Consider the following 25042-nt stretch of genomic DNA (forward strand, 5'->3'; position numbering starts at 1 on the left):
ATAGAGCGACTGAGCTGCGCCACCACTGACGCTATGGACTGGTTGTGGCGCATTAGCTCTCCGTTACCGTGCCATTACCCGCACCGGTTGCGCCATTTGTTGACAAAGACTGGTCACAGTGACGAATGGTTCTGAGGCTGCTCTCGTGGTTTGACCGCGCCGTGCAGAATCACTGCGCTGAGGGTCATGGTGTGAAATGTCCCCGGCAATCATGCCGCTATCTAGATGGAAAGTGGCACGAGGGGCATTACAATAATGATGCGATGCTAATTTTGTATGGGCATTGGCATCAAAACTATACGTCTATGTTGATGTTTGCTGGCGCATCGTTTTCTTTTTCAAAACGAGCTAAATGTATCCCTTTTCTTTGAGAGGAAGTTGACCTGCAGTGACCTCCCAGGCTGCCTGGGATGCAAGTGGTCCGTTGGATCAAAACTTCTTTGTGCTTTGAAATAATGTCTATATTTTGAATCTGTAATTGTGAACACAATCGCAGTGTTACACTCTGACAAAAGCAAAATCCGTAAAGGAAAGGAATCGAGGCAATTGTCATGTCATGTTCAGTGATTCGCTGCCAGCTTGATTTCACATCTCCCAGCATTGGCTCCAACCATCGAAAACACCACCGACACGAGCCACATGCGCCGCGTGATTGGCTAGCGAAGGCCAGCGTGAACGCCGTCAGCGGAGGGGCGAACACGACGTCCAACAACTGACAATGAATGAGAGGTCCGTCGGTCTTGGCTTTGACTTGGCGTCAATCGCCGCGCTGGTTGACGGTAGACAGCGGTAGAATCTGGTAGACGGGGATGGTGGAGGCTGACCCTGGTTGACACTGGTTGACAGAAGAGTGGTTGACGGTGGCTAAACGTAATTGACAGTGGTTGGCAGCGTTTGGCAGAAGTTGGCGGAAGGTGTTTTCGGTGACAATTGTCGTTCAGTTGGTGAGCGGAACGGCCGGTGAGCGGTCAGATTCTCCGGTCGTTCTCGTGGTAAGAACAGAGACAGACGTGGTGAGAAGTGAGCTTGTGGTGAGAAGTTGGGAGTGAGCACACCTCGAGCAACCGAACCTGCTGAGCGGACCATGAAAGGAATCCTCGTGAAGCGAAGTGAGTTGAAAGTTGTCGACTCTAGTTTTATTTACCACATAATTTTGTGTTCCAATAGCATGACCCTCGAGCTGAAAGAAGATGAGACCTAGCTTGACCTGCAGTGACCTGACACACAATATTTTTGCTGTAGAAACTAGTTGAATGTTTGCGTTCTCCATCACGTTTGTAACATTTTCAGGGTCTCTGATGTTGACGAAGTGTAGTCAGTATTTACGACGAAGTGTAGTCAATAAATACTGGTCAGTACTCAGTATTTACCACACCGAGTTCCATTGATAGTTTGTAGTGATCACGTTGTTGTGAGAGCCGCGGCGTGGTTCTGTTCGCACCATGCTCCGAACCCTCCAGAACTCGTTCCGAAGGTCCAAGGAGAAGAGTGTGGAACGGAAACCAGAAGAGAATGGCGTGGTCACCAATGGTAAGTGCACTCAGGCAGAACTGCGGACTTATGTCACAAATTTACTTTGCGCAGGTGACTCAAGACAGCGTCAGTTAGGTATGCATAATGCAATGTGAGTCGTTTAGATTGGTAATACTTACGTGGGTTCTATTAGACACAGAAGTGTTAATCCCATTTCATAAAAAACAGACATGCTGTCCTTTTAATGTCGAAACTCTGAACAAAAGTGGCGCCTGCTCTTGATCCCTGCCACGTTTGATGCATGCTATTGATGTCACGTTGGCTGCCACTCCGTTCAAGCTTTTGTTGGCACCCTGCTACCAATATTCAACACCGCACTACAGGAGTTACTCATCGAAACCAGTAAACTTACGCATGCTCCTAGCCGCCCACTCCTTGAGGTGTACGTATAAACCAGCATCCAAAAAATATCATGCTAACACATGGCATAAAATGATCATTTTGACCGAAATGGCACAAATATAGCCAAACAAAATGATCCTGCCGCCTCCCATGTTCCGCAAGATTCCGTTTGTGTGTGGTATTGGTAGGGATGTTTGTCTGGCTGCGCCCCCCCCCCCCCCCCCCGTAATCACACACACAATAATCCTGTAAACAAGACCGTCTCTCGTATTCCGTCCCGCCCCTACTCTGATGTCGCCCCACCCTCGCCTTGCCCGCCACAGGCACAGACCCCACACCTAACGGCTCAGGAGCCAGCGACCCCTCCCCCGCGCGCGTCCCCCTGCCGTGTCATTTATAGCCTCGGGGCAGGGGTGGGGGTGGTGACCTTGGCGGTGACGCGCGTTTGACTTGGCTGGCGAGGGCGGAGGGAGGGGAGGGGGAGGGGGCGCACCTAATCTACCCTCACACCAATAGATGGGTGTAGTGACGTGGTGCCTATCACAGTTGAAAGAGATTGATGAGTTTGATTGAGTTGTTGAACCGGATTGACATTTCCGACATTATCATTGAAAAGGTTTGCACTTTGTTCTGTCGGAGCGGCATGTAAGGCATTAGTCTTGTGGGCTATGTAAAAAAAAAAAACATTTGTAAGCCATAGGCGGAAATGGCAACTATGCCAATGTAACTATCCATCCCGAAAAGCAACATTTAACCACATAAGACACACAGATCATCCGGATCTGTTGAGGTCAAAGACCTCTCCTCCTTCGATTCACGACCTTCCCTCCCTTCCCACCCCAATCTCTGCACTGCAAAACTCCTGCGCCGCTCTGAATCGGATTGCATGTGCTACTGCACTGAGCGAGTCACAACAGTGTCCGATACACATTCAGCCGACTAACCGGCACAAAAACAGGCTGTTACGTGCCGACGTGCGGCGGGGCGGCGCACAGTGCGTGACTTTACGCATCGACAGTGAACGAATTGACGCGATGTGCTGAGGCGGAATTTATTGAGTGTCAATTGGTGACCATTGCGGAGAGGGGGTGTGGAAATGGTCCGCGGAGAATTGGACCGATGGACCACGAGGGGCAATAAAGAGGCACAGCTCAATGGAGTTGTTGACCCTGACTTTGAATGGAGCGGCCTTGGCGGCCTATTTCCTAGGCTTTTATCTAATCAATGACGTGACTTTGCCGGTTAGTGGAGTGACTCGAGGCAAGCATAGTTTAGTGGTACTGTGGTATATTGATATGTTTGGCTATTTAATGTATGTTCCTGTTCGATTTGTTACAAAGTTGCTCAAAATGTCCATATTAACTTCGGAGGTTGGTGAAAATCAGTACCTACTTTTTAGCAAGTAACTACATTTCGCTTGGTTTCTCGGACAGGGAAATATTAACAAGATAATTGTATCTTTGCAATTACAATTTGCGGTCTTAGTTTTATATTTTTGTTCTGAAATTTAGGGCAATTGAAGTTGAGCCATTTTCAGTTATTTACCTCCGCTGCAGCATTACAACATGTTTTCCTCCCCGTCTCCCAGTTCCTGCGTTTTGCTCATCCTGCAGCCCCTCTGCAGTTCCCCGCACACAGACAATCTGCGGAGTCCCGCCCGGTCAGTGCCGCGCACATACCGGGCGCAGATCTGTCACCCTGGCGCCATCTGTCACCGGGTGACAGCAAGTGACAGCCTGTCACCGGCGGCTGCCAACTCGGCGGCGGCGCTGCCAAATCCCCGCCTACAGAGCTGCCAGATGGGGACAACGTCTGGGCGGCGTGGTGTGGGGGCGGGGGTGAGGGATATGGAATGGAGAGGGGAAGGGTAACCCTCACTAACCCTCAGCATTTCACGATTGTCATTGGTAGCTTTGTGTCCATTCTTCACCAGTTGACTGGCAATGTCGAGCCACGTCTTTGCATCGTTTCGAAATATCCTTGCCATTTTTTGACAACTATTTTTGGGATTTCTGAGTGTCTCAGGTTGTCATCAAACGTTTTGGAAAATGCATCATGATTGGCGTCGGTAATTGGGTTGTCATTTTGTTATTTTCTCTCTCTCTCTCTCTCTCTCTCTCTCTCTCTCTCTCTCTCTCTCTCTCTCTCTCTCTCTCTCTCTCTCTCTCTCTCTCTCTCTCTCTCTCTCTCTCTCTCTCTCTCTCTCTCTCTCTTCCTCGCTCTCTCTTCTCTTCCTTTCCCCTCCCTCCTCCCCTTTTTCTTTCCATCTCCTCCTCCCTCGTCACGTTTACCACATCACGTCTCGGTATAGTCAGCGGACTGAGACAGGCGCGCAGAGCCGCCGAGTTTTTACCCGGACAGACAGCGGCCCCTTTTTGGCGTTTTTTTTCCTCGCGGCACCCTCGCTCGAGCCAAAACAGCCGGTATTTGTGGATAAAAGAACCGAGAAAGAAGTGCTAAACACATTTACACAGGTGTAGCGAAACATACGCAGTGCGCCATCGCCTTAGCTGGCGTCTTCTCTGTATCCTGACCTGCCTTCTTACGTTATCCAGGAAAACGGCCTCAAACAGCTTTGTAGTCCGATGATGATGAATCCACAGCCGACTACGAATTTTACCCAGTTACACAGTGCATTATTTGACGTTATATGCATTGCTTTATGACTTATTACAGATGTAAACTGACTCTTTACTCCTCACCAATATGACGCAGAAACTGTATTACGCCGCTGATCAGTATAACACTGCTCTGCGAGTATGACCTATATGACCTCACTAACCCCACGTTTCTCTCCTTTCCAGGGGACGCGTCCCAGTCGGCGGGAGACAGCCAAGGTGTGACATCACCGCTGCCCCCTCCCAGTCCCAAATCGCTCAGCAGGAGCCCGTCCCTCCGGCGCAAAGGTAAGTCGTTGCTCGTTGGGTGGTTTGATTGATTGGTGAATGGGGTAGGTGTTTGCATTTTGGTGTGAGTGGGGAGTCTCACACTTGCTAACACTGCTGGAAGCTGTGCACAGAAGTTCACTGCATGGGTGGTAGGGTTGACATTAGACTCATTGATTGAACTGCCTGCTTCGTTTGACAATGAAAAGTTGGCATAAGGCAAATAAGTTGGTGTTTGAAATAAGAATGTCGCTGCCTTATTTGTGGAATATAAATAATGCATTAGCACAATACACAATTATTTTTCAATGAGATTGATTGACGTTAACGCAGACGATACAGTTTCTACCTCCAAACGACCAATATATCAACATTTTCACTTCTCCATCTAAGAAAAGCGACGTTTTTAAACACAAGATGCATGCACGTGTGTGGTCATAATGTTAGAGTGAAAAATTGTTTACTTTCCTGAGAAGGAGCTAGACGCACTAATAATCATTTTAGTTTAACTTCGTTCCTGAATGTTAATGATTTTTCTAACCTGTTTGGTTATACGTATGGTTGTTTGGCTGCAATCCTGCAGAGCTGCAGCAGAGCATGCACGAATCGGTGACGTCATTCATCGAGGCAGAGACCAGTCAGCTGTTGAAGGAGATTGACAGTGCCCTGGGAAACAAATACGACCTGGGTAAGACCCTCCCGCCGCTTTCCTCCACACTCCCAGCTCTGCCTAGATGTTGTCCGAATTGCGCCCTTTGGAAGCGCGATAGTGACGCCTCGCCTTGCCGTCGCCCTGTTCAACAGACGTTGTTCTTGGCGCGCGGGGCGAGGTCAGTTTCTGTTTTTCCTCGCCGCTTGTGCTAGCAGCTGATAGCTGGAGGGCGTTTGAGTCAGCCTGACGCACAGTTGTGTCCTTGGTTAGATCAGTAAACCGGTTGTCCTTGGTAAGACTGACAATACTGTTTATTCATGCTGGCGTCCTGGCGTGAAACAGTATTAGTTCAATGCATCACCCTGCCAAAATCTGTTGGTAGACATTCATACCCTCAAACAGACGGTTTTGAAGTAATGATTCACGATGGCTCGCTGATTCATTGTGTTACGGGCGGCTGTGGCCGCCCGTTGTGGCACGCCTGGCGCCGCCCGTGGCGCCTCCCCGGCTGGCCGCGCCCGGCGCCGCCCCTGCCGCGTGGCCCTGGGGCGGGGTCGGCGGCTAGCCCTGGCTGGGCGGGCGGCGGCCCGAGAGACGGGATCGGAGGGACGTGTGGAGCGGTACGCGCTTGTGCTCCCTAAACTGCAAATAGAGTGACGTTCGGATCCGGTGTGTTCAGCTCCCGCAACATTTGGCGCGGTCGGTAGGACCGGCGACGGCAACGGTGAGTCTGTTGTGTTATTATCGTTTGGCATGATTGTGTTTAGACTGTAGCCGATTAACTAATGGCCGGAGCCGAGCGGTCTGCTCGGATCAGTGGTGGATGAGGGGACGGTAGGGTTACCGCAGGCATTTTTCGGGGCGGTTAGCCTTGATTATTTATTATTATTATTTAGAGACTGAGTAGTATCGCAGGCGGTTAGCCTGTGAGACAGCGTCGTGCTTTTTTGATAGGGTAAACGGCTATTGCCTCTGTTGGATGGTGTCGCACTCGACTATGCGCGGCCCCTGTATGAGACAGGTAAAAGTTATTGAAACATCGCCGAAACATCGCCGGAGGCTGGTCCGCCGGGGTCCGCCGTGCTCTTAGTAGGAGATTCTATGCTGAGCAGGGCGGACTTCCGGTGTGACCCCCCTCGGCGCCTGTCCGTGTGCGCGGTCCCCGGGCTGACTCTGAGCCGCTGGCTGCGGTCAAGCGCGACCGAAGTAAGGGCGTGGGTCTGTGGGAAAGGGGAGCTGACGGACCTCCAAGTCATCTTATGGCTGGGCGGTAATGACGTTTACCCAAGGGGGGCCGCCTTCGACCCGGTCACGGTGGTGGCGACGCTGGGGCGGCTGAAGGAGACCATCATCGACACCCGTAGCCTTGGTTGCGCCGTGACCATCCTCGGCGTGACGCCGCGGCCGGCCCGCGACGGTGGCAGAGTGTGGGAGTCCACCCCGGCCTTCTGGCTCGAACGGGCGCTGTGCGAACTGTGCCGCGAGACCGACTCCACTTTCGTCGCGCTCGGCCGACGCCTCTGCCGGCGGGAGGGGAGGAAACGGCGCTTTAAGATGGACGGCAGGTTCTTCTCGGCTGACGGGGTCCACCTCAGCGCCGCCGGCTACCGGCGACTGATGGACTACCTGCCGGGGTGGCTCAGGCGCGGCCGACGCTAGGCGGCATGTGTGAGGGCGCTCGGGACGGTGTGTATGAATGTATGATTCGAAGTTGTCGTTTTTGTTGTTGTTGTGTTTTGTTGAGGCTGTTTTTGGTGTGGTTGTCATGCGGGGGGTCACTCGTGCTCGTGGGATGACTCGTGCTCATGTGGGGGAGGGGTGTTACGGGCGGCTGTGGCCGCCCGTTGTGGCACGCCTGGCGCCGCCCGTGGCGCCTCCCCGGCTGGCCGCGCCCGGCGCCGCCCCTGCCGCGTGGCCCTGGGGCGGGGTCGGCGGCTAGCCCTGGCTGGGCGGGCGGCGGCCCGAGAGACGGGATCGGAGGGACGTGTGGAGCGGTACGCGCTTGTGCTCCCTAAACTGCAAATAGAGTGACGTTCGGATCCGGTGTGTTCAGCTCCCGCAACAATTGTACCTGGCATACAGGACCTAATATAGTGCCGGGACTTCACTCAGTCTTGAAATAATATGCTTAGTTAATATAGTTTAGGGGTTTAGTATCTTTTGATCACTTTTTTCTCCATGAAATAATTTCGTTTTTTGCAAAGATACGTTTATAAAAGATAAGGTAACCAGGCTCACAGTCGAATAGTATGGTAACTCACCACTGAAGATGTTAAAGCTATCGTAGTTTTTTGTAGTTTCCTATGACGTCCTTATAACATCATCTATCGTCTGGTCGCTTGCCAGCGTCGCCTTTGAAGTGTCCGGTGACAGAGCACAACCTAATGTCGTCCATCCGAGATACGCTGTCCTCGCGTGGTAAGAAAGATTGTCATATACATCTCGCCTTATTTGGTTATGTGCATCGTGGCAATATGCACATATTGCTCTATTGTCATATTCCGAACATACTCTGCCTACCTTTCTTATTCATCTGTAGTTTGCATGTCATATGCTACCTCAGGGCAAATTCTGCTTTTACTTCACCTTTCATCATAAAAAATCAGTATAATATCAGTAGCGGCGGAACACTTTCCATTAAGGGGGGGAGGCACTGCCGACTTTTGGTCCCATTCTTTCCATGCAACGCCCATAGGGCTAATGTTAAAATGCCAAAATCAAAGGGGGCACGGTGCCCCGGTGCCCTCCCCGATCCGCCGCCTATGTAATATTCGCTTGTCTATGAAATTATCTGCGTTCGTTAAACACTTATTGCTTCAATATGATATGAATAATCTGTTTCAAAATCGGTTGGGATCAGTATCGGAAAGCTGAAAATAAAATTTGTGGTTTATCTGTCGCATGTAGAAACGGAAGACGAGGTAGATCGCTATTAGGACAATATTCCTATTGCATTCACTAAGATTGTGGTTAATTGCTAATAAGAAGCTCTTACTTTTATTATTAATATGAATAAATCTCTGTGTCTGTCTCTGTCTCTGTGTCTCACTCTCTCTTTCTCTTTCTCTTTCTCTTTCCTTTTCTCTCTCTCTCTCCCCTCTCTCTCTCTCTCTCTCTCTCTCTCTCTCTCTCTCTCTCTCTCTCTCTCTCTCTCTCTCTCTCTCTCTCTCTCTCTCTCTCTCTCTCTCTCTCCCCTCTTGTTTGGCTCACCGTTTCACGCCATTACAGCTTGTAGCACGATGCTTTTTATGTGCGACGCTTTTTGCTCCCGCTGTTTCAAGTGTTCCGAACCGCGCCAAACACTGTTTATCAGACACATGTGCCGCTGCTTACTAATAGCGATAGGTCGTTGACCGGACACAAGTTCCACAAATGATTTGTTGAATAGTCGACAGCCATGTCTGGGAGGCATATGGTAGGTATGTGTATTGTTCAGAGTAATTATTTTGTTTGCTGAGTGGTTAGCAGAACCAGAAAATAAGTGTTTTGTGAATTACATACATGCGCGGGATCGGAAAGTTTTTACGATGATTAACGTTTCTTTTAAAGATTAAACTTAAAATATTATGAAAGTGGTGCGTACCTAATGCTGCCGTTTTGCTTCAAATTTATAATTTTCTTTCAAGCTCACGTGTAGCCAGATAACCGTTTACCTTAGTCAGCGAGACGCATCGCCAGGATGGTGGTAAAAATTATCCCATTTCCCACACGTCTCACCCGCCTCCTCCCCAAACCCTCCCCCGGTGGTATTGTGAGCGTGACTCACTCGCCGATGTGTGAGCTGAACTCCGAGCGAGTTCGCTCGCCATTGAACTTCGAGTGACGGTCCGACGGCGATTGGTGCCAAGGTTGGAACGTCGGCCCGACAGAGACGGGGTTCGGTTGGCCGCCGGCACTGGCAGCTGATGACTGTCGCGCTGATATGACTGTCATGCTGTCATGACAGCTCCGATGTATGAGGTGTGAATGCTATCACGTCGGGACGAGTGTCTAAACAATAATTACAGGTATTTTGTTTGCTGTTCGAACACAGCTGCTCCGTGCAGCTCCCTTGCTTCTATTTGTCAGTCGCGCCTGTTTCGATATTTCCTTGCAACTGCGATTCCGCTCCTAACAATTGCACCTAGTGAAACGCCATCAATAAGTAGTGCGCCACCAACACCTGGTGTCACGTCGTATGTACACCTCGACCTGCGCGGCTCCATTGTTAGTGTTCAGCTGGGCCAGTGAGGTTTCCTCCAGTTAGGTTTCCGGGTTGTTGTCTCCAACCGCTCCTGCTGTGTTTGTGTAACCATTGTCAATGCAATCTCCACGCTGCCACGTTACTTTTCGCTCCCTGAACACGCTTTAATTGTGGAACACCTGTCTCCGATCCGTGACTTGCGCTGACTCCGCTTTACGTGTGCTTTGTTTCCCTGCATGTTTCTGCGTCGCTGCATGTGGCCTGTTGTGTGCGCCGTGTATTGTGACTGCATATATCGCGTATCGTTTTACTACGGTAACTGTTTGTTTGACTCGTGCCGTAAAAGATATTTGGTGCAGCTTGGCAGTTAAATTAATCGTCCATTTTAGGTTTGATTTGAAATAGATGCAAAAAGAGAAACATGTTCTTAGTTATCCATGAGACGCATCAATAACGCTGATATATCCGTTATTTCATGCACATTTCCATTGTCCAGTATGTCACGAAGATTCCTATCTGACCTCTATCTTACTTCTGCCTGACCTCCGGCTGACCTCTGTCTGACCTCTGTGTGACCTTTTTGCCCCCAGGCGTCTGGCAGCCGGGCAGCACTCCCCCGTCCACCCCCTCCCAGCCGGAGGTCAAACCCAAACGGGAAGACGGTCCTCTCATCAAGGAACCCGTCTGGACGCCAAAGTGTGAGTTGGTAATCGTAATGTTTTCAATCTTGCAGCTGGTACACGTTTTCATGAGTCGTTCTTTGACCGATGTCTCTGTAACAATGTTATAATGAATATAATGAATATGAAATGTTATAATGAATGTTATAATGAATGTTTTAGCAAAGAAGACATATACGATCGTATTATTTTTACCCTTTGGATGTTAAATGTATTTTTCAAAAAAGTCTGCTCACTTACTTAGAGTTTTCAGGAGCCTGGTTGTTTTGAGACTAGTAATGATTTCTTATTCATGAAAAGGTTGGCTGCAACTCGAATATCGTAGCATCGTGGCGGAGCAAACTGCACCGCGTCCCGCTTCGCTATTCAATGTCGGCTTTGGTGTCACTAACATTACGCCCACGTTCTGCAGCGAGCCCTACGCTGGAGAGGAAGCAGTACCGTCCCATCAACTACGACAGTAACAGCCTGGAAAGGAAGAAAAAGGTAAGAGGTAACTCAAGGTAAAAGGTAACTAAATGAAATCACGAATCCTTGGGCACTTCTGTCACATACATGTACTGTGGTTTCTTTTTGTCTGTGGTTTCCATTTGATGCCTTTTAAACAACTTCATTTTGAAAGGAGAAAAAACGGTCAGCTTTTGAGAGATACGATAATATATTTTCCCATTGCAAACAACGTTTCTGCCCGTGGGCCGTGTTACCAACTACGGCTTTTATCAGCGTCCTCCCTCACTTACTGGCTCCCCTTTACTCCACCAGCCGGAGCAACCGTCGCCGCCACCCTCCGTGTGTGATGGACTCCCCTGACTCCCCTGCCGGCGCCCCCTGCCACTACTGACTCCCGCGCCCGCCGCCAGGCGGAGCTGCCGTCGCCGCCGCCACCACCTCCCTCCGAGTGGGACGCCCCGGAGCGAGTCACCGTGCCAGTGAGGTCCTCTTCTCTACCGAGACCCGAGAGTGCTACCGTCACTCTACTGAGGGAGGCCAGACAGGGTCACCTGCCGCGCGGCGCTCAGTACTTGAGTACCGTGGATGGAGGCAGAGGTGAGAGGAAGAGACGGAGAGGGAGGTCAGCAAGGGTCACAGGAATGGTCTCATGCAGCTCATCTTAATGAGATGGATGAACAGACAGCCAATGAAAGAGGAGAGGATTGGGAGTAGTAAGGAGCGTTTGGTACTCAGCGTCTAATAGAAGTGTACGACGGGTGCCGAGCTGAATAGGGTGAGGAATGAATCCAATGTGTGGTATAAGTGTGTAGCAGGGGCTGGGCAGATAATTATGATCGAAAATGAGGGTTTTTGCGCTCGTCTAATGCATGCCGTAAGATATCACCATAACGTTGCGTGACATGCTGGTACATTGATACTATGTATTATCTCGCTGCTCTCGCCTAACCGTTCTGTTTTCTGTTCCCCAGTCGTTCCGCCTCGCCGCGCCCCTCCCGTGAAGGAGGTGGAGGGAGTGGGACCGACCACCACTGGTGGTATGCCAGTGGCACTACGCAGCGTGAGTGTAGGGACTATGTAGAGAGGGAGAAGGTCGGGGGAGTTGAACTCACCACCGCCAGGGAGCCAACATGAGTTTTGTTTTACTATTTCCTCAGTGTGTGGGAATGCGAAAAGTTGATAGCTAATGAATAATATGGAAGTTAGTATGAAACGGCTAGTACGTAGTATGGTAAATGTATGGAACGGAATTAATTAGCAGCATATCCGAATCGTTGATGTCGTTCATACTTGCATATGTACCGCTCAGCTTTCGCTGCTCATCCTTCCACCCTAGTCGTTTTTCCTACATGCTGTGTTCTGTGACTGGAGGTTTATATTTCTGCTGACAGACTGTGAAAGGAGAGAACCGCCAGGACTGGTACCGGCGAGTGTACGACAACCTGCACAGGCAGCCGCAGGGTAAGGGCGCATTGCACACTGCAGACTGCACACTGCAGGCTGTACAGCACACATTGACTTCAGTGATCGGACGGCAACTGGTATTTTTCAGCATGGTATGTCGTTGCCATGTCAACGATTACGCCGGCATTAGCGTGCCTATAAGGGAAACAGTTAACCCGCGACCTGGTGGGGGGGGGGGCTATTTTTTGCCCCCCCCCCTCCAGACTTTTCGATATATCTCCAGAACCGCTCCGCCGATCGTCACCAAACTTTCAGTACCCTCCCGGACATCAATTTTACACATTGTGACCAAAAAATTTCCAAAGGCTATGATAGGTTGGCCGGAAATGACGTCAGAGTGACGTCATGTTCTGCCGTTTTCGACCCAAAAAAGGGTTTCGCGGGAAGAGCTGTCAGGCCTATAGCTTTGCGAATACAGAAAAATGATAAAGACATAAAAGCTGTAGATTGGACAGGGCTACGAAACTGCTATCTCGGATTTTTGAAATATTTGGATTTTGACCCCCAAAAATAAAAAAATAGATTTTTTAAATATAATAATCGAAAAATCCAAAAAGTTTTTTGAATTTCGCAAAAACCGGAATATATGTGATAGTCCTTACCGCCTTCAATCCACATACCATATTTGAGATTGATACCTCTTTTTTTTGGCGAAGTTATAGCGAAAAAACTGTTCAAAATTGATGACGTCAAATTTTCAAACTCAATTTTTAGCAATTCTAGACCCCGTAGCGCAAAACAAAGACCACCATTAGACTCCCCGTGACGAGCTGCATCGAATCAATACCCATTTTATGCAAAACTATCAACTTTAAAATTTGACCTGTTTTGGCCTGACCTTGACCTGACCTTGACCTCAACTTCACCAGAAAGTGACCTAAGCCGTACCTGATAGTCTTATAACCAACACCATTGGGTTGGAAATGAAAAATTGGCCATAAAACATGTATCACACAACCTTAATAAAGTTGGGCTCATGTGACCTGACCTGTGACCCTTGGTGACCTGACCTGTGACCTGACCTGGTATTGCCAGTGACCTCTAATAGCAACATATCTACTAGGCAACTGATGCCCTACCGCTGATTCTCGACAAAATGCGTTTTCCTCGGTGTTATAGCGCATTCCCTAGAAGACCCGTGAACGGTGAAACATTTCATCTTTGACCTGACCTGTGACGTCATCGGTGACCCCGAGGTCAATGAAATTTGGTTTCCCTCGACAAATTTGACAGGCCTTTCGAACGCCGTTTGAATTTTGCGGATCCGTCCAGTAGTTTCGGAGATACGAGGGGGGGGCAAAAAATAGCCCCCCCCCCCCCCACCAGGTCGCGTTATAAACAGACCCCACCAGGGCGCGGGTTAATGGCATGTTTTATTTGCTTCTTCACTGTTCCCGTGCTTGTTTGCCATTTCCTTTTCTGACCCTTGCTGAGTATATTTCCCTTCCTTTTTCTTACAGCTCGTTCCAGTTACGGTCTGGGAGGATACAGCAGCGAACCAGACGCCGGCTACGAGGACGAACTCAACCCCAGGTAATAGCTGGGGAGGAGAGGAGTCACCAATACTCATTGCAACAAGCACCGTCGTTGAATGGAAGCAGATCAACGTGGCCGATTGTGAATCACCTATTGAACCAGCCTCATTCATGTTTGTGCTCTATAAATGATACGGGAGATAGCTGCCCATCATAACCTTGTATACAATGTCGTTAAATAATTCCTTAGATTGAACGTGCTGCACAGTATACGAAAAGTTCATTATCGCGCCCCTAGATGACACTAGTGTACCGCGCCTGAAGTTATGCTGTGCCGCAGAGCATACAGCGCGAGCTTATACTCGCGTACCTAGATGGCACTAGTGTGTAGCGCCTGAAGTCATGCTGCGCCGCATAGCGCATACGGTGAGAGCTTATAATCGTGCCCCTAGATGGCACCAGTGTGTTGCGCCTGAAGGTATGCTGTGCCGCTCGGCCTCAAAGAACTTCAATACCATCACATAGATGGCATCAGTGTCTTGCGCCTGAAGCTATGCTGTGCCGCGGTACTGCACTGAGCTTTGATCCAGGGACGCTAGATGGCAGTAGTGTTTGGCGCCTGAAAGTACACTGTGCCGCTAGGCGTTTGCGTGAGCGCATTTTTGTCAGGCATTACTTTATCGAATGCAGGTGGCTCCTTGCTACGCTTTTACAGTCATACTGCGGTCTCATCAATCTATAAAGGTCTTAGGACATATGTCTCGTTGCTATTGTCGTCCCGTATTCTCGCCTGTCTGCACTCTGTATCTAAGTTCCCTACGTAGTGCCAATAATGTGGTGTAATTTTGTTCTCAACTTCTTTCAAGTCAGCTTCGGTAAATGTCCTCTGCCTGATTCTAGTTATCGTTTTCAAGACTGCCGTCTCGCAAGTCTGTGGAGATGTCGGCCTATCATTAATCATTGTTGTTGTTCACCAGATTACCGTCACGCCGGCCATTCTGTATAAGTAGATACAGGCCTCTGATTGTTGTTCCTTTTCCTCGCCAGAGTGCCGCCTCGCCAGGCGGCCGAGCGGTACCGCGGTCAGCCGGGCCGGATAGAGGATTACACCCCCGGACAGTCGTCGCTGGCCGAACAGGAGGCGGCCAAGGTCAGTAGTGGGTCAACAGGGGTCAGGGGGTCACGGAGGGGTCAATAGAAGTCAGTGATATGTCAACAGGGGTCAGAGGGTCACAGAGGGGTCAATAGAGAGTCAGTGATAGGTCAACAGGGGTCAGGGGGTCACAGAGGGGCCAGCAGAGGTCAACGTCAGGGTCAACAGGGGCCAGAAGGTCACAGAGGGGTCAATAGAGAGTCGGTGAGAGGTCAACAGGGATCAGGGATCACACAGAGGCCAGAGGACTACAGTGGGCTCAGCAGGGTTCAGAGGGTCGCGGAGGGGTCAGGAGAACTCAGGAAGCTCAGTCGCAGATTAATATATTTTGTTGACCAGCATTTTGTCTGCTGTTTGTTCATTACTCCTAGCTGCTGTATCGAAGTCACGTGTACAGTGTACGGTGTACAGTTCGATCATTGTACTAATTTCCATTTCTAGCATATAACTCATAGGATTGACGTTGATAACTACACAGATTCGTGATATTCGCATCAGTACCTCGGTGTGTCCTTTCAGTACTGGGAGGAGGTGATGGGCTATTTTGACAAGGTACGCTCATTCCGGTTGCATAACTCGGTGCATTTTGAGTCTTGTAACACACCGCTGGCCTGGCTTCATGCTGCTAATGCTATGTGTCAACGGCCGCTAATGTATGATGCTTGAGCAATTTTGCCCGCAATTTTTCGTTCCGCTGCTTTGTTAAGACGAATGATGAATGTGCGTCGCTGAAAACGTCTATGGTCTGCACGTTTTTTTTTTTTTTTTTGTTACATGGCGTCATCAAAGCAACTGGATGGGAAATATGTAGGTAACTGTTGTGAAACGGCACACAGCTGCTCATCATAACGTATTTATTAAACAATGCATGAAATATAGGGGTTTCATTGAAATGTTTTTCTTACGCACTGACTTTCCTGTTTCCACTTATTTATTCACTTATTTTTCGTTAGGCGGCACGGGCGGACATCGATAGCAGCGCCTCTATCGGTCACTGGGGAAAGCTGGGCTGTAGGCGACGAAATACCGGCTGAGTTGTCACACGTTGAATAGGTTTATAGCCATCAGTCTTGTGAAAAGGTTGAACTTTTGCCTTTAATATTTCTACAGGCAATTTTAGAAGTGTCTTCACATGGATTACAAAACCGTTTAGATTATTGTATTCACTTCAAGCCTTCCCTATTGTTCTTGATGATGCGGGAACTATTTCTAATTAGTGTTTCTAGCTCAGTAAAAGAACATACTGTGCAAACGATGAAAAAAAGCATGAATGGAAGATTTTAAATGCAATTTTCTCTAACAATTAATGGTAAATTCTCTACATATCAAGGAAAAGGTGCATGCTAAATGATAATTTAAAGTTCTTGGGGCCAGTTGTTTTCTTCTTTTCTTACGTCGCCCCAATGGCCGCGAATACACTTGTGATAACGCCTATCGTAGTAATTCGTATTCGTTTCGGGCTACATTAACCCTCGCGCCCGCACATGGGGGGGGGGGGTGGTTGCCACCCCTCCCCCCCCCCAGGTAGTCTTTCTGCTCTGCACTCAACATTTTTAGAGCTAGAAGGCTGATTTTTCGTATAGCTGCTCCTCTATCCTTTCTTGACGTCCACTGAAAATTTCAAGTTTCTGTGATTTTTGGTTTCGGAGATATGACCTTGTTTTTCAGGTCATGTCATGACCCAAATGACCAATTCTCAACATCTTGCGTTTGCCATGGGCCTTATGAGCTTTTGACACCCTGATTTCGGCCTTTTTTGCCAGTCTTACCTCCCACCTATCATGGAACATGTTGTTCGACGATGTACAGGGGTCAAGGTCAGGGTCAAGGTCAACCTAGTTCATCTAAGATAATTGCGTTTTAGGCAAGCTGAATTTACTTTTTGTGAAGTTTTTTGACTGAATTTTTGGTAAAAGCTTCTCAGATCATGATTTCATGTAATATGGACCCAAAAACAATCGGTGCACACATCAGTATACACACAGACACACACAGACATACAAACACATATAATTGACCTTGACCTAACTTGACCTGAAATGACCTCAGCAGCAAAATTCTGGTCGGGTAGTGTGACAAAGAGGTTCTAGCTGGCTTGGCACCAGAAAACAGCATCGTCATCGGTATTTGATAAGCAGCACACTTGATATCCAACGGTGACCCAAAACAGCAACATTTTTTAGTTTGACCTGACCTGGAAGGTCAGTGACTGACCTGAGAAGGTAAAACTGGGTATCATTGGATTCGTCTCTTCCCAAAGAATCTTTTTGGTCTTAACTGCTAAGCTCTATCTCCAACAGGAACGAAATGGCGCGGGGGGTGGCAACCACCCCCCCCCCCCCATGTGCGTTCTAGGATGGGAAAATGGCATGTGCGGGCGAGGTTTAAGGTAAAAAATTGTTACCTCAGCGTAACTGAGGTAACAATTGTTTACAAAATTGTTTGAGGTAACAAAAATTGTTACCTCAAACATTGTTTTCCTCAGTGTAGCCCGAAACGAATACGAATTACTATCAATTACCTGAGGAAAATTACAAATGACACTTCGTCAATACCTCATTTATTTTTACTCACTTGCGCTAGATAAACGATTAAATTTATTTCATTTTTAATCTTTTCTTAAAAATAAATGCCTGTCAGAAAGGGCTGAATCAAATCAACCTTTTCGGCCAATTAAAAAGTGGTGAGTTAAAATGCATTTTATTCTCCCTATTTGATGAAACACAAATATGAATAATTTAGGATATCTTTCATGTTGCTCTTCTTCCAATTGTTTTTTTGTTTGCCAATTTTTATGATCAGTTATGCATGTGGGAAATATAATACAAAACGTAACTAACAAATTTGTTGGCCTATACAAAGACATTTGTAAGCATGATGAGGGATGACGGTGCTGATTAAAACCAATAAAACTTTATTTTAAAGTATTTTTTAGACAATGGGGATGATTTGACCGTGCTTGTACTGACCTAAATTGCACCACATTTGTGTGTACTGTTATTGAAATGGTAAGGGTGTGTGAAAATTACAGCCTCAATGTTCCAACTATAACTTTTTTACTTTTGTTAATTGTAGCTACTAGCTATACATACAGATGACTTCTTGAAATCCACTTGTAAGGTGCAATTGCTTGTACGCAAACTTCAGTGTTGCATAAAGGACGGGCTCTGCCGCCAACTCTACTATTCCTCGTCTCGCCTCGACCTTTTCTGCGCCGCTGTATATCAGTAACCTGTATATCTGTATGCGATATATCTGCTCTGTCACCGTCTGGCCTGTCACCTCCGCTGTGTTCTGTCACCATCTGTCACCATCTGTCACCATCTGTCATCGCGCCAGTTTTTGGACGACCACGCGCACATCCGGCTGGAGAGGCCCCTGCGCGGAGTGAGGAGTGTGAGTTGGCGCCGGGACAGTTACTCGAAACTCACTCACTCACCCGCGCTCACTCACTCACCGCCGTGTGAACGCTGCCGCATGATGGCTGGATACCGGGCTTTTTCCAGGCACCGCTGCTGCTGCTGCTAATGCCGCCAATGTTTTCCGCTCTTGGCCTGTTTTTTATTTTTTATCGGGTTTGATTATTCCCTGCGCTGCTTTATATTGGGCCATTTTTGTGCCGACAGTCATGCCGCCTTGAAAAAGTGTATTGTTTGTTACATATGTTGATGTTTGTCATCAAATAATGCAGTACTTCAATTAACCCCTATCACTCATGACTGCAAAAACTACCTTGTTGCCCACTGATCAGCATTGCACGATTTGCATGACGATTCGTAAAGACCGGTTCCATACGTAAATTTAAATTACGTCATCATGCATACTTTTAATCAACTCATGTTAATTTTCTATGAGATAAAATGAGCCTGATGTTATATTCTGGCCTTGTAATGTATTTATTTACTTACATATTTTTCCACTCCATTTCACCATCTTGGCTTTTTCCAAGGTGTCTTACTGATTACTCTGAAGTTTCCGAAAGCTTATTGATATTCAAACGGTCCTTTTTATAGTTTATAAATATTTAAACAGATCAGATATTCAACAAACACCGATAAAGTTTTTTATACATCAAACATAGTGCGGTCAAACAATTGTTTGCTAAGGACCGCCTAACGCGCTTTCTGTTCCTCTTGCTGCCTCTTACTCAAGGATGATACGAACAAAGAAGAAGCAGAGGTAATCACTCAGCGACGGTCTCAAATAACTAAGTCTGTTTTGTTCAATGGCAATAAAACATACCGCTTGTTTGCCAGCACATACCTAATAATACAACTGCAATATGCTTATATGATATGTTCGTCTAACGTCTAATCTCTAACCAAAATCTAACCACTAAAATCCTTTAAACATGTAAATTAATATGGTAAATGCCAAGTTATCCAAGCTGTCTTTGCCTGCATCTGCTACATTTCCATCGTTTGTTGTATGTTGCCATTTTCAGCCTCACATCCGTACCTTATCTGACCGGGGTCGGGTCTCTGTTCCAGGCTGCTAATCAGGCTGCTCCTCCGGGAAATCACTCGAATTACGTGCCCCGGTAAGTAGGTACTACTCCAGCGAGTCTATCGTCATTGTCCACTTTTTATATTTCAATGACAAAGAAACTGCAGTACATCGGATAGGGCTGCAACTAGGTATAACAAATAAAGCCATCAAAGTCACTGTCCTCTCACAACGTATGCTTGTAAACTGTCACTGAGTGCTTCATGAATGGCTATGCCTTGTCGTGAAGTCAGCCAGTCATCAATTTGTTTCTGACGTTGTGTTTCGTGTTGCTGAAGAGATGAACATGACGACTTTTCCGCTTCCCGGGAAAACGGCATTGCCGCCAAAAGTCACAAGTCAGAGGTGTATAGATACATGAACAGGTATTTGGATGTATTTGTAGCTATTGTGTGAATTTTGGAACATTTACCAAGCCTCGTGTGACTTTAAACGTCATTTAAAAGTGGCTTACACGCATGACCTGAGTGATATACACGTTTTAATATCATACATGTAATATGATAGTGGAGCAGAGACCCATTTCTTGTTTGTACATTGCTGCGTAATATTCATAATGCACATTTGTATTGTAATGTTATGCATTGGCAGCATTAATAGCCGATAAATAATAAATATCTACGGTGTGTTTTATCCTTAATTCGTCATAGTATTTATTTATCCAATGAATGGTGATTCCACCAATTTGCCCGTTTACCTCTCGACATCTTTCTCTCACCGGTTCTTACCAAACGAAGGTGGGAAACTTGCTTCTCACAAGTGACTGACTTTTTGATAAAGCCTATGGTTTTAGTGTTTTACGATATTGGTTTGCTGTTTATACCTACGTAATACGTATGGATACCGATTGTGTCAGTCAATAGTTTCAGATGATGTTTGCTCGTTCTGATGTGAATGTTTTACATTCGTGGTACTATCGCCGATAGAAGCTGTGGAGTCCTTGTTAAACTGTGACTAATGTTATAACTTGTCGTGATGTGGCGTTCAACCCGTATTCAGTGCAGTTTATTGTCTTTTCTAGCTTTCTCCCGCTTTTTTAGTCATTGTCGTACATGCGTCTTGTGTCAGCCAGGAAGTTTCCTACATAGATATTTGGAATTAGGTGCTGGATATCGTCGCATCAGACCATTTGAGAAACATTTGCTTTTATAAGCGGCTTTTCTGTTCTCTTCTGCGTTTTTTAACCATAATGGCTTTTTCATATAAAATATAGTAGATGCTATACCTACTCTCTTTGCTTTAGTTCAGCACCAGTGAGACGTTTATCAGCTTAGTTTTACGAACACTGTCGACATATATATTTCTGTCTCCTGTCTCCCAATAAATGGCATCGTCATTGTTTTTGTAAAGCCAACACGCTGTGTCGCTGTGCCTCAGGGGCCTGGACGGGTACGAGTCGGACTCCACCCTGGTATACCACCGTAACGAGCCGCCGGCACTAACATCTGGCGAGCAGCGCTCGTACTACAACCAGATCCAGCGCGGAGGGGAGGTGCCTCTCTCTGGACTGAGGAAGCCCGCGCCCGAGAGGCCCAAAGGTCAGTCCCGGGACGCCCGTCCTGGGCCCGAGAGGGGACCAGCTACAGTGTCGGATTGCGATTGATATTGCATTTGTCTTAATATAGGTCATAACAGCGTTCCGATTCATTCAAATAGTCTTGCAAGGGTTTTTAACAGAGATAAGGATCCTCCTCCAAGTTTTTGAAAATTGGAAATGTTGTGTTATTTTAGCGTGAGCAACGCTGATTACAAAGTAGTTACATATTATTGTTTCTAACACCGTGTATATTGGTTTTAACATCACTTGTACGCTCAAATGTAATGAAATGTGTTCAACCCACGCATTATGTGCCCTGTGCCGTGTGGGATGAAGCTGCCTATTCACCCCAGCATGTTATTCCGAATTTGAACTTTTGCATGTATCAATGGCTGGCGTTGTTTATCGTGACTTGCTTCTGCACTGCACCTGGCCTGCATGCTGAACGAAAATAAGGCTGAAGCATGATGGGGTGGTATTGATCACGGGAATGTGTGCATGTAATGTGTATCTGCGAGAGATTATTTGATTCAAGTAGAGTAAGTCATACATACCGGATGTGGGCACAAGTCACGGCACTGCACTTCGCGTTTCTCCCAGCGTCTTCAAAGCAACTGCATTGAATGAGATGCATTCCTCATTATGCTGAAGAGCACTGAGTCGTCGAAATGTGACCTGCAACTGCTCTTTCCACTTTGCCAGCTTCCTCCAAAAATCTTGAAACTGGCAGCTACGGTCGTCAACAGTGCAGGCATTGAGGTGACCGGGTCTTGTATTGTATTGTATTGTATTACACATCATGAAGCACTTCCACACAGTTATGTGGCTATTCCGTGCCCCGTTGTCAATATGATTAAACGAATGATCATTGTGGTCATCACAAGCACGCACACGAGCACACACAATCACACACACGCATACATGCACGCTTTGCAGTCATACACAGGTAAGATATGCAAGCTCAAATGACCAGCCAGATTCTCTACATTTCTAGCCTATTCCACTCCGTTGCCTCCCTAGCAGATGTAGCCGCAGCTCCTTTTTAAACTGGGCTCCTGTTCGACATCGTATCGCGGCTGGCAAATCGTTGTATGCGACTACAATATGGTACAGGAAGCGGCGCCTGCCAGACTCGGACCGAATCGCCGGCGTGATAAGGTGGTCGGCGTTACGGGTGATACGCTGGTGGACGTCCCTGCGTGTGACCAGGCCACCAGCAATACATTCGGGTTGCGATGACAGCAGCATCCGTTTCAGCAGGGCGAGGCCGTGATAGAGGTACATGTTCTCGGCAGTAAGCCAGTCCAGTTGATAAAGTACATCGCTAATGTGCGCAGATTTCCTCCGTCCCGATAAAACGCGTGCGGCAAAGTTTAGCACTTTTTGAATACGCTTCATCTGACTGCTGCCGCACACACCATAAACCACCAGACAGTATAAAAGGCGTGAGATGACGAGGCCCTGAATGAGTGTCAGCAGGGTGGACTGAGGCAGACTGTGCCTGCTGTGGCTCAGTCCGCACAACATTCCGGTACATCGCTGCACTACATTGTCCACATGAGGGGTAAAAGTCATGTGCTGGTCAAATGTGACACCCAGGTTGAGGACAGTGGCGGAAGCGGCGACATCGGCATCCATGAATTTAATGTTGACTGGTCCGAGACGTTGAATATTTTGACGCGAGCCAAGAATGATAAACTGTGTTTTCTGTGCATTGATTTTGATGCCATTTTTGCTGAACCACCGAGAGAGCAAAGCCAGGTTGTGTTCCATTTGCTGCACCAGGGAGCCGATGTCGCCGATCCCACCAGAGACCGCCACCTGAGTGTCGTCCGCATATTGTACCACGTGCGCGCCGTCCGTGTACAGAGGTAAATCGTTCGCGTAAATCGAGAATAGCAGAGGCCCGAGCGCGGAACCCTGATACGTACCAATGTGGTTCGGAAGCACAGCTGACGTCACGCTTCCACCCAAGTTATCCTGTATTTGAACTTGCTGGTAGTGGCCGTCGAGATAACTAGTGAGCCAGCGTGTATCTACCCCATAGAGTTCAAGTTTTCGGAGCAAAGAGTCATGCGGTATTACATCAAAGCACTTCGAACAGTCGAGGAGGCACAAAAGCGTGATTTTGCTGCGGTCCATGGCAGTAAACACATGGTCGGTAACAGATAAAAGTGCTGTGTCAGTCGAATGGTAGGACCTGAAACCATGCTGATTTGACGAGAACAGGTGATGAGCCGTGAAGAAGTAAAACAGTTGCTCATAGACAACACGTTCGACTATCTTTGCTATTGTGGGTAAGATAGAGATGGGCCGGTAGTTAGTTGTGTCTGTGGACTTGGACGACTTTTGAATCGGATGAACGAGAGCTAGTTTCCATGAGCCTGGAACATGTTGTGACACGAGGCTACTGTTGACTATATGTGTAAGAACATGACAAAGTGATGGCAGACCTATCTTGATAAAACGTATACAAAGTCCGTCGGCGCCACACGCAGCAGAGTTACGCATCCGGGAGATAACACGGCACAGGTCGTCTGGCGAGATGGGCGCCACCTGGAACCGGCCGGTGGCCACCCGAGGTAGGCGGACCGGCAGCTCTGGCCCGGACGTGTCCACCTGACGGGCCGTATCGGGACCAACACTCACAAAGTAGCGGTTGAGCGCGTCTGCGTCCGCGCTGGGGGTGGATCGTGTCGGCCGTTTCGACCCGATGACAGGCCGGACCACGCGCCACATACCGCTCGGTCCCGCCTCACGCAGCCGCCGGTCCAGCTCCTCACGGGTGTCCCGCCGAATCGCCGACCGTACCTGTCGGTTTAGGCACTTGTAGCTGTCATCGCGTGCTCGGAGAGCCGCACGTCGTCTCGCCATTAGGTCTCTGGTGTCACTGGTAGTAAAAGGCGCTGTCGGGTTAAACACTTTGCGCCGCTTGATAGGTGCTACAGTGTCAAGTAAGGGTCGTGTCACAGCTAAAAAGTAGTCCCACTGCACCTCTGGGTTATCACTGGTGAACACCGGGCTCCAGTCCACCGCAGCCAACAGCCGGTTCACTTCGTCCCTGTCCAACCGCGACCAGCAGCGCGCCGTCACTGCACTCTCCCGTGGCCTGTAGTTGGGTAGAGGCAGGAGCGCGCGGGTCCAGTTGTGCGGGCTGTAGGTACAGTTCAGTGTGCCGGCCCGGGCCGCGCCGTGAGTGGTGCAGATCAGGTCTATTGTTGAGCCGGACGATGGATAGGTGGGACCGGTCACGTGCTGCTTGAAGGAGTAGGCGGTCAGCAGCTGACGCAGTCTGGTGCTAGCGGTCGTGTCACCGCTGATGTTAATGTTGAGGTCCCCGGCTATCACGATCGGCCCGCTGTGACGGGTCAGCACGTGCTGGATCTGCTCCTCCAGCTCGTCCAGGTCAGCCGACACCTGGGTCTGGGTCTGTACCGGCGGCCGGTACGCCGCGCAGACCATCACTCGGTGGGAGCCGGCTCGGAGCTGCACCCAGAGCGACTCCAGCTTAGAGCCGGCCACAGGTGGGCCGGGCCGCTCCATGGTAGTCAGCTCGAGCGACTCCCTGGCTGCTATGGCTACGCCGCCGTATCCTCTGTTGTCGGGTCGGTCTCGCCGGACAAGCTGGTAGCCAGGGATGGGCACAAGTCGGTTGGGTGTTGTAGGTCGCATCCATGTCTCGTTGAGTACAATGACGTCATACCCGTGCTCCTCGATGTCATGTCGAAGTTCGAGTAGCTTCGGTTTCAGGCTCTGGATGTTGATCTGGCCGATGTATAGCTCCCCCGGCCGCGGCGCGGTCCGCCAGATGCGGCCGCCCCGGGAGCCCCGCCGCCTGCTCCTCGCTCCCCTCCGCCGCGGCCGGCCAGCCGCACCCCTGTCGGGGTCGGTCACAGGCACAGCCGCAGGCGGGGTCGCGACCTCCGGCGGCGCGGGAACGCGGGCAGACTCAGCTGGGGCGGCCCGGACCCGGGCAGGTCGGGTGGTTATCACGCGGTTTCTCAGCTGATCGGTGACCGGGCTTAGATGTCTTACTTAGATGTCGCTATGCACTCGAGGTGGTGGAATCTTCCACACTAGATTTCCGAAGTAACTAAACAAACGGGATGCAGTTCTTCGCCTGTCCTTTTCGATGTTTCTGATGGATTTCATTTACACATGGTCTCTGCTTTCATTGACGGT

The 25042-nt window shown here is 48.7% G+C and overlaps 1 protein-coding gene across 15 annotated transcripts in view; it reads left to right on the forward strand.

Annotated features, from left to right (window-relative positions):
* The first annotated feature begins 1242 nt into the window (after positions 1-1242).
* LOC122376809 (sorbin and SH3 domain-containing protein 1-like) overlaps positions 1243-25042 on the forward strand; it is a 35696-nt gene continuing 11896 nt past the window's right edge. The window contains exons 1-16 of one of the 15 annotated variants that reach the window (XM_043356761.1): positions 1385-1530; positions 4680-4781; positions 5344-5448; positions 7759-7830; positions 10186-10293; positions 10688-10761; positions 11136-11322; positions 11697-11785; positions 12117-12186; positions 13650-13722; positions 14712-14814; positions 15337-15369; positions 18157-18213; positions 19308-19357; positions 19602-19688; positions 20701-20861. In XM_043356761.1, the coding sequence (XP_043212696.1) occupies positions 1443-1530; positions 4680-4781; positions 5344-5448; positions 7759-7830; positions 10186-10293; positions 10688-10761; positions 11136-11322; positions 11697-11785; positions 12117-12186; positions 13650-13722; positions 14712-14814; positions 15337-15369; positions 18157-18213; positions 19308-19357; positions 19602-19688; positions 20701-20861 (1459 nt within the window). In that variant the 5' untranslated portion in view covers positions 1385-1442. Of the gene's footprint in view, positions 1531-4679; positions 4782-5343; positions 5449-7758; positions 7831-10185; positions 10294-10687; positions 10762-11135; positions 11323-11696; positions 11786-12116; positions 12187-13649; positions 13723-14711; positions 14815-15336; positions 15370-18156; positions 18214-18969; positions 18997-19307; positions 19358-19601; positions 19689-20700; positions 20862-25042 lie in introns of all 15 variants that reach the window. The other 14 variants (XM_043356764.1, XM_043356763.1, XM_043356762.1 and 11 more) reach the window with 14 other exon arrangements.

Source organism: Amphibalanus amphitrite, unplaced genomic scaffold (assembly GCF_019059575.1).
Source record: "Amphibalanus amphitrite isolate SeventyFive unplaced genomic scaffold, NRLGWU_Aamphi_draft 002323F_arrow, whole genome shotgun sequence".
NCBI classification, from domain to species: domain Eukaryota; kingdom Metazoa; phylum Arthropoda; class Thecostraca; order Balanomorpha; family Balanidae; genus Amphibalanus; species Amphibalanus amphitrite.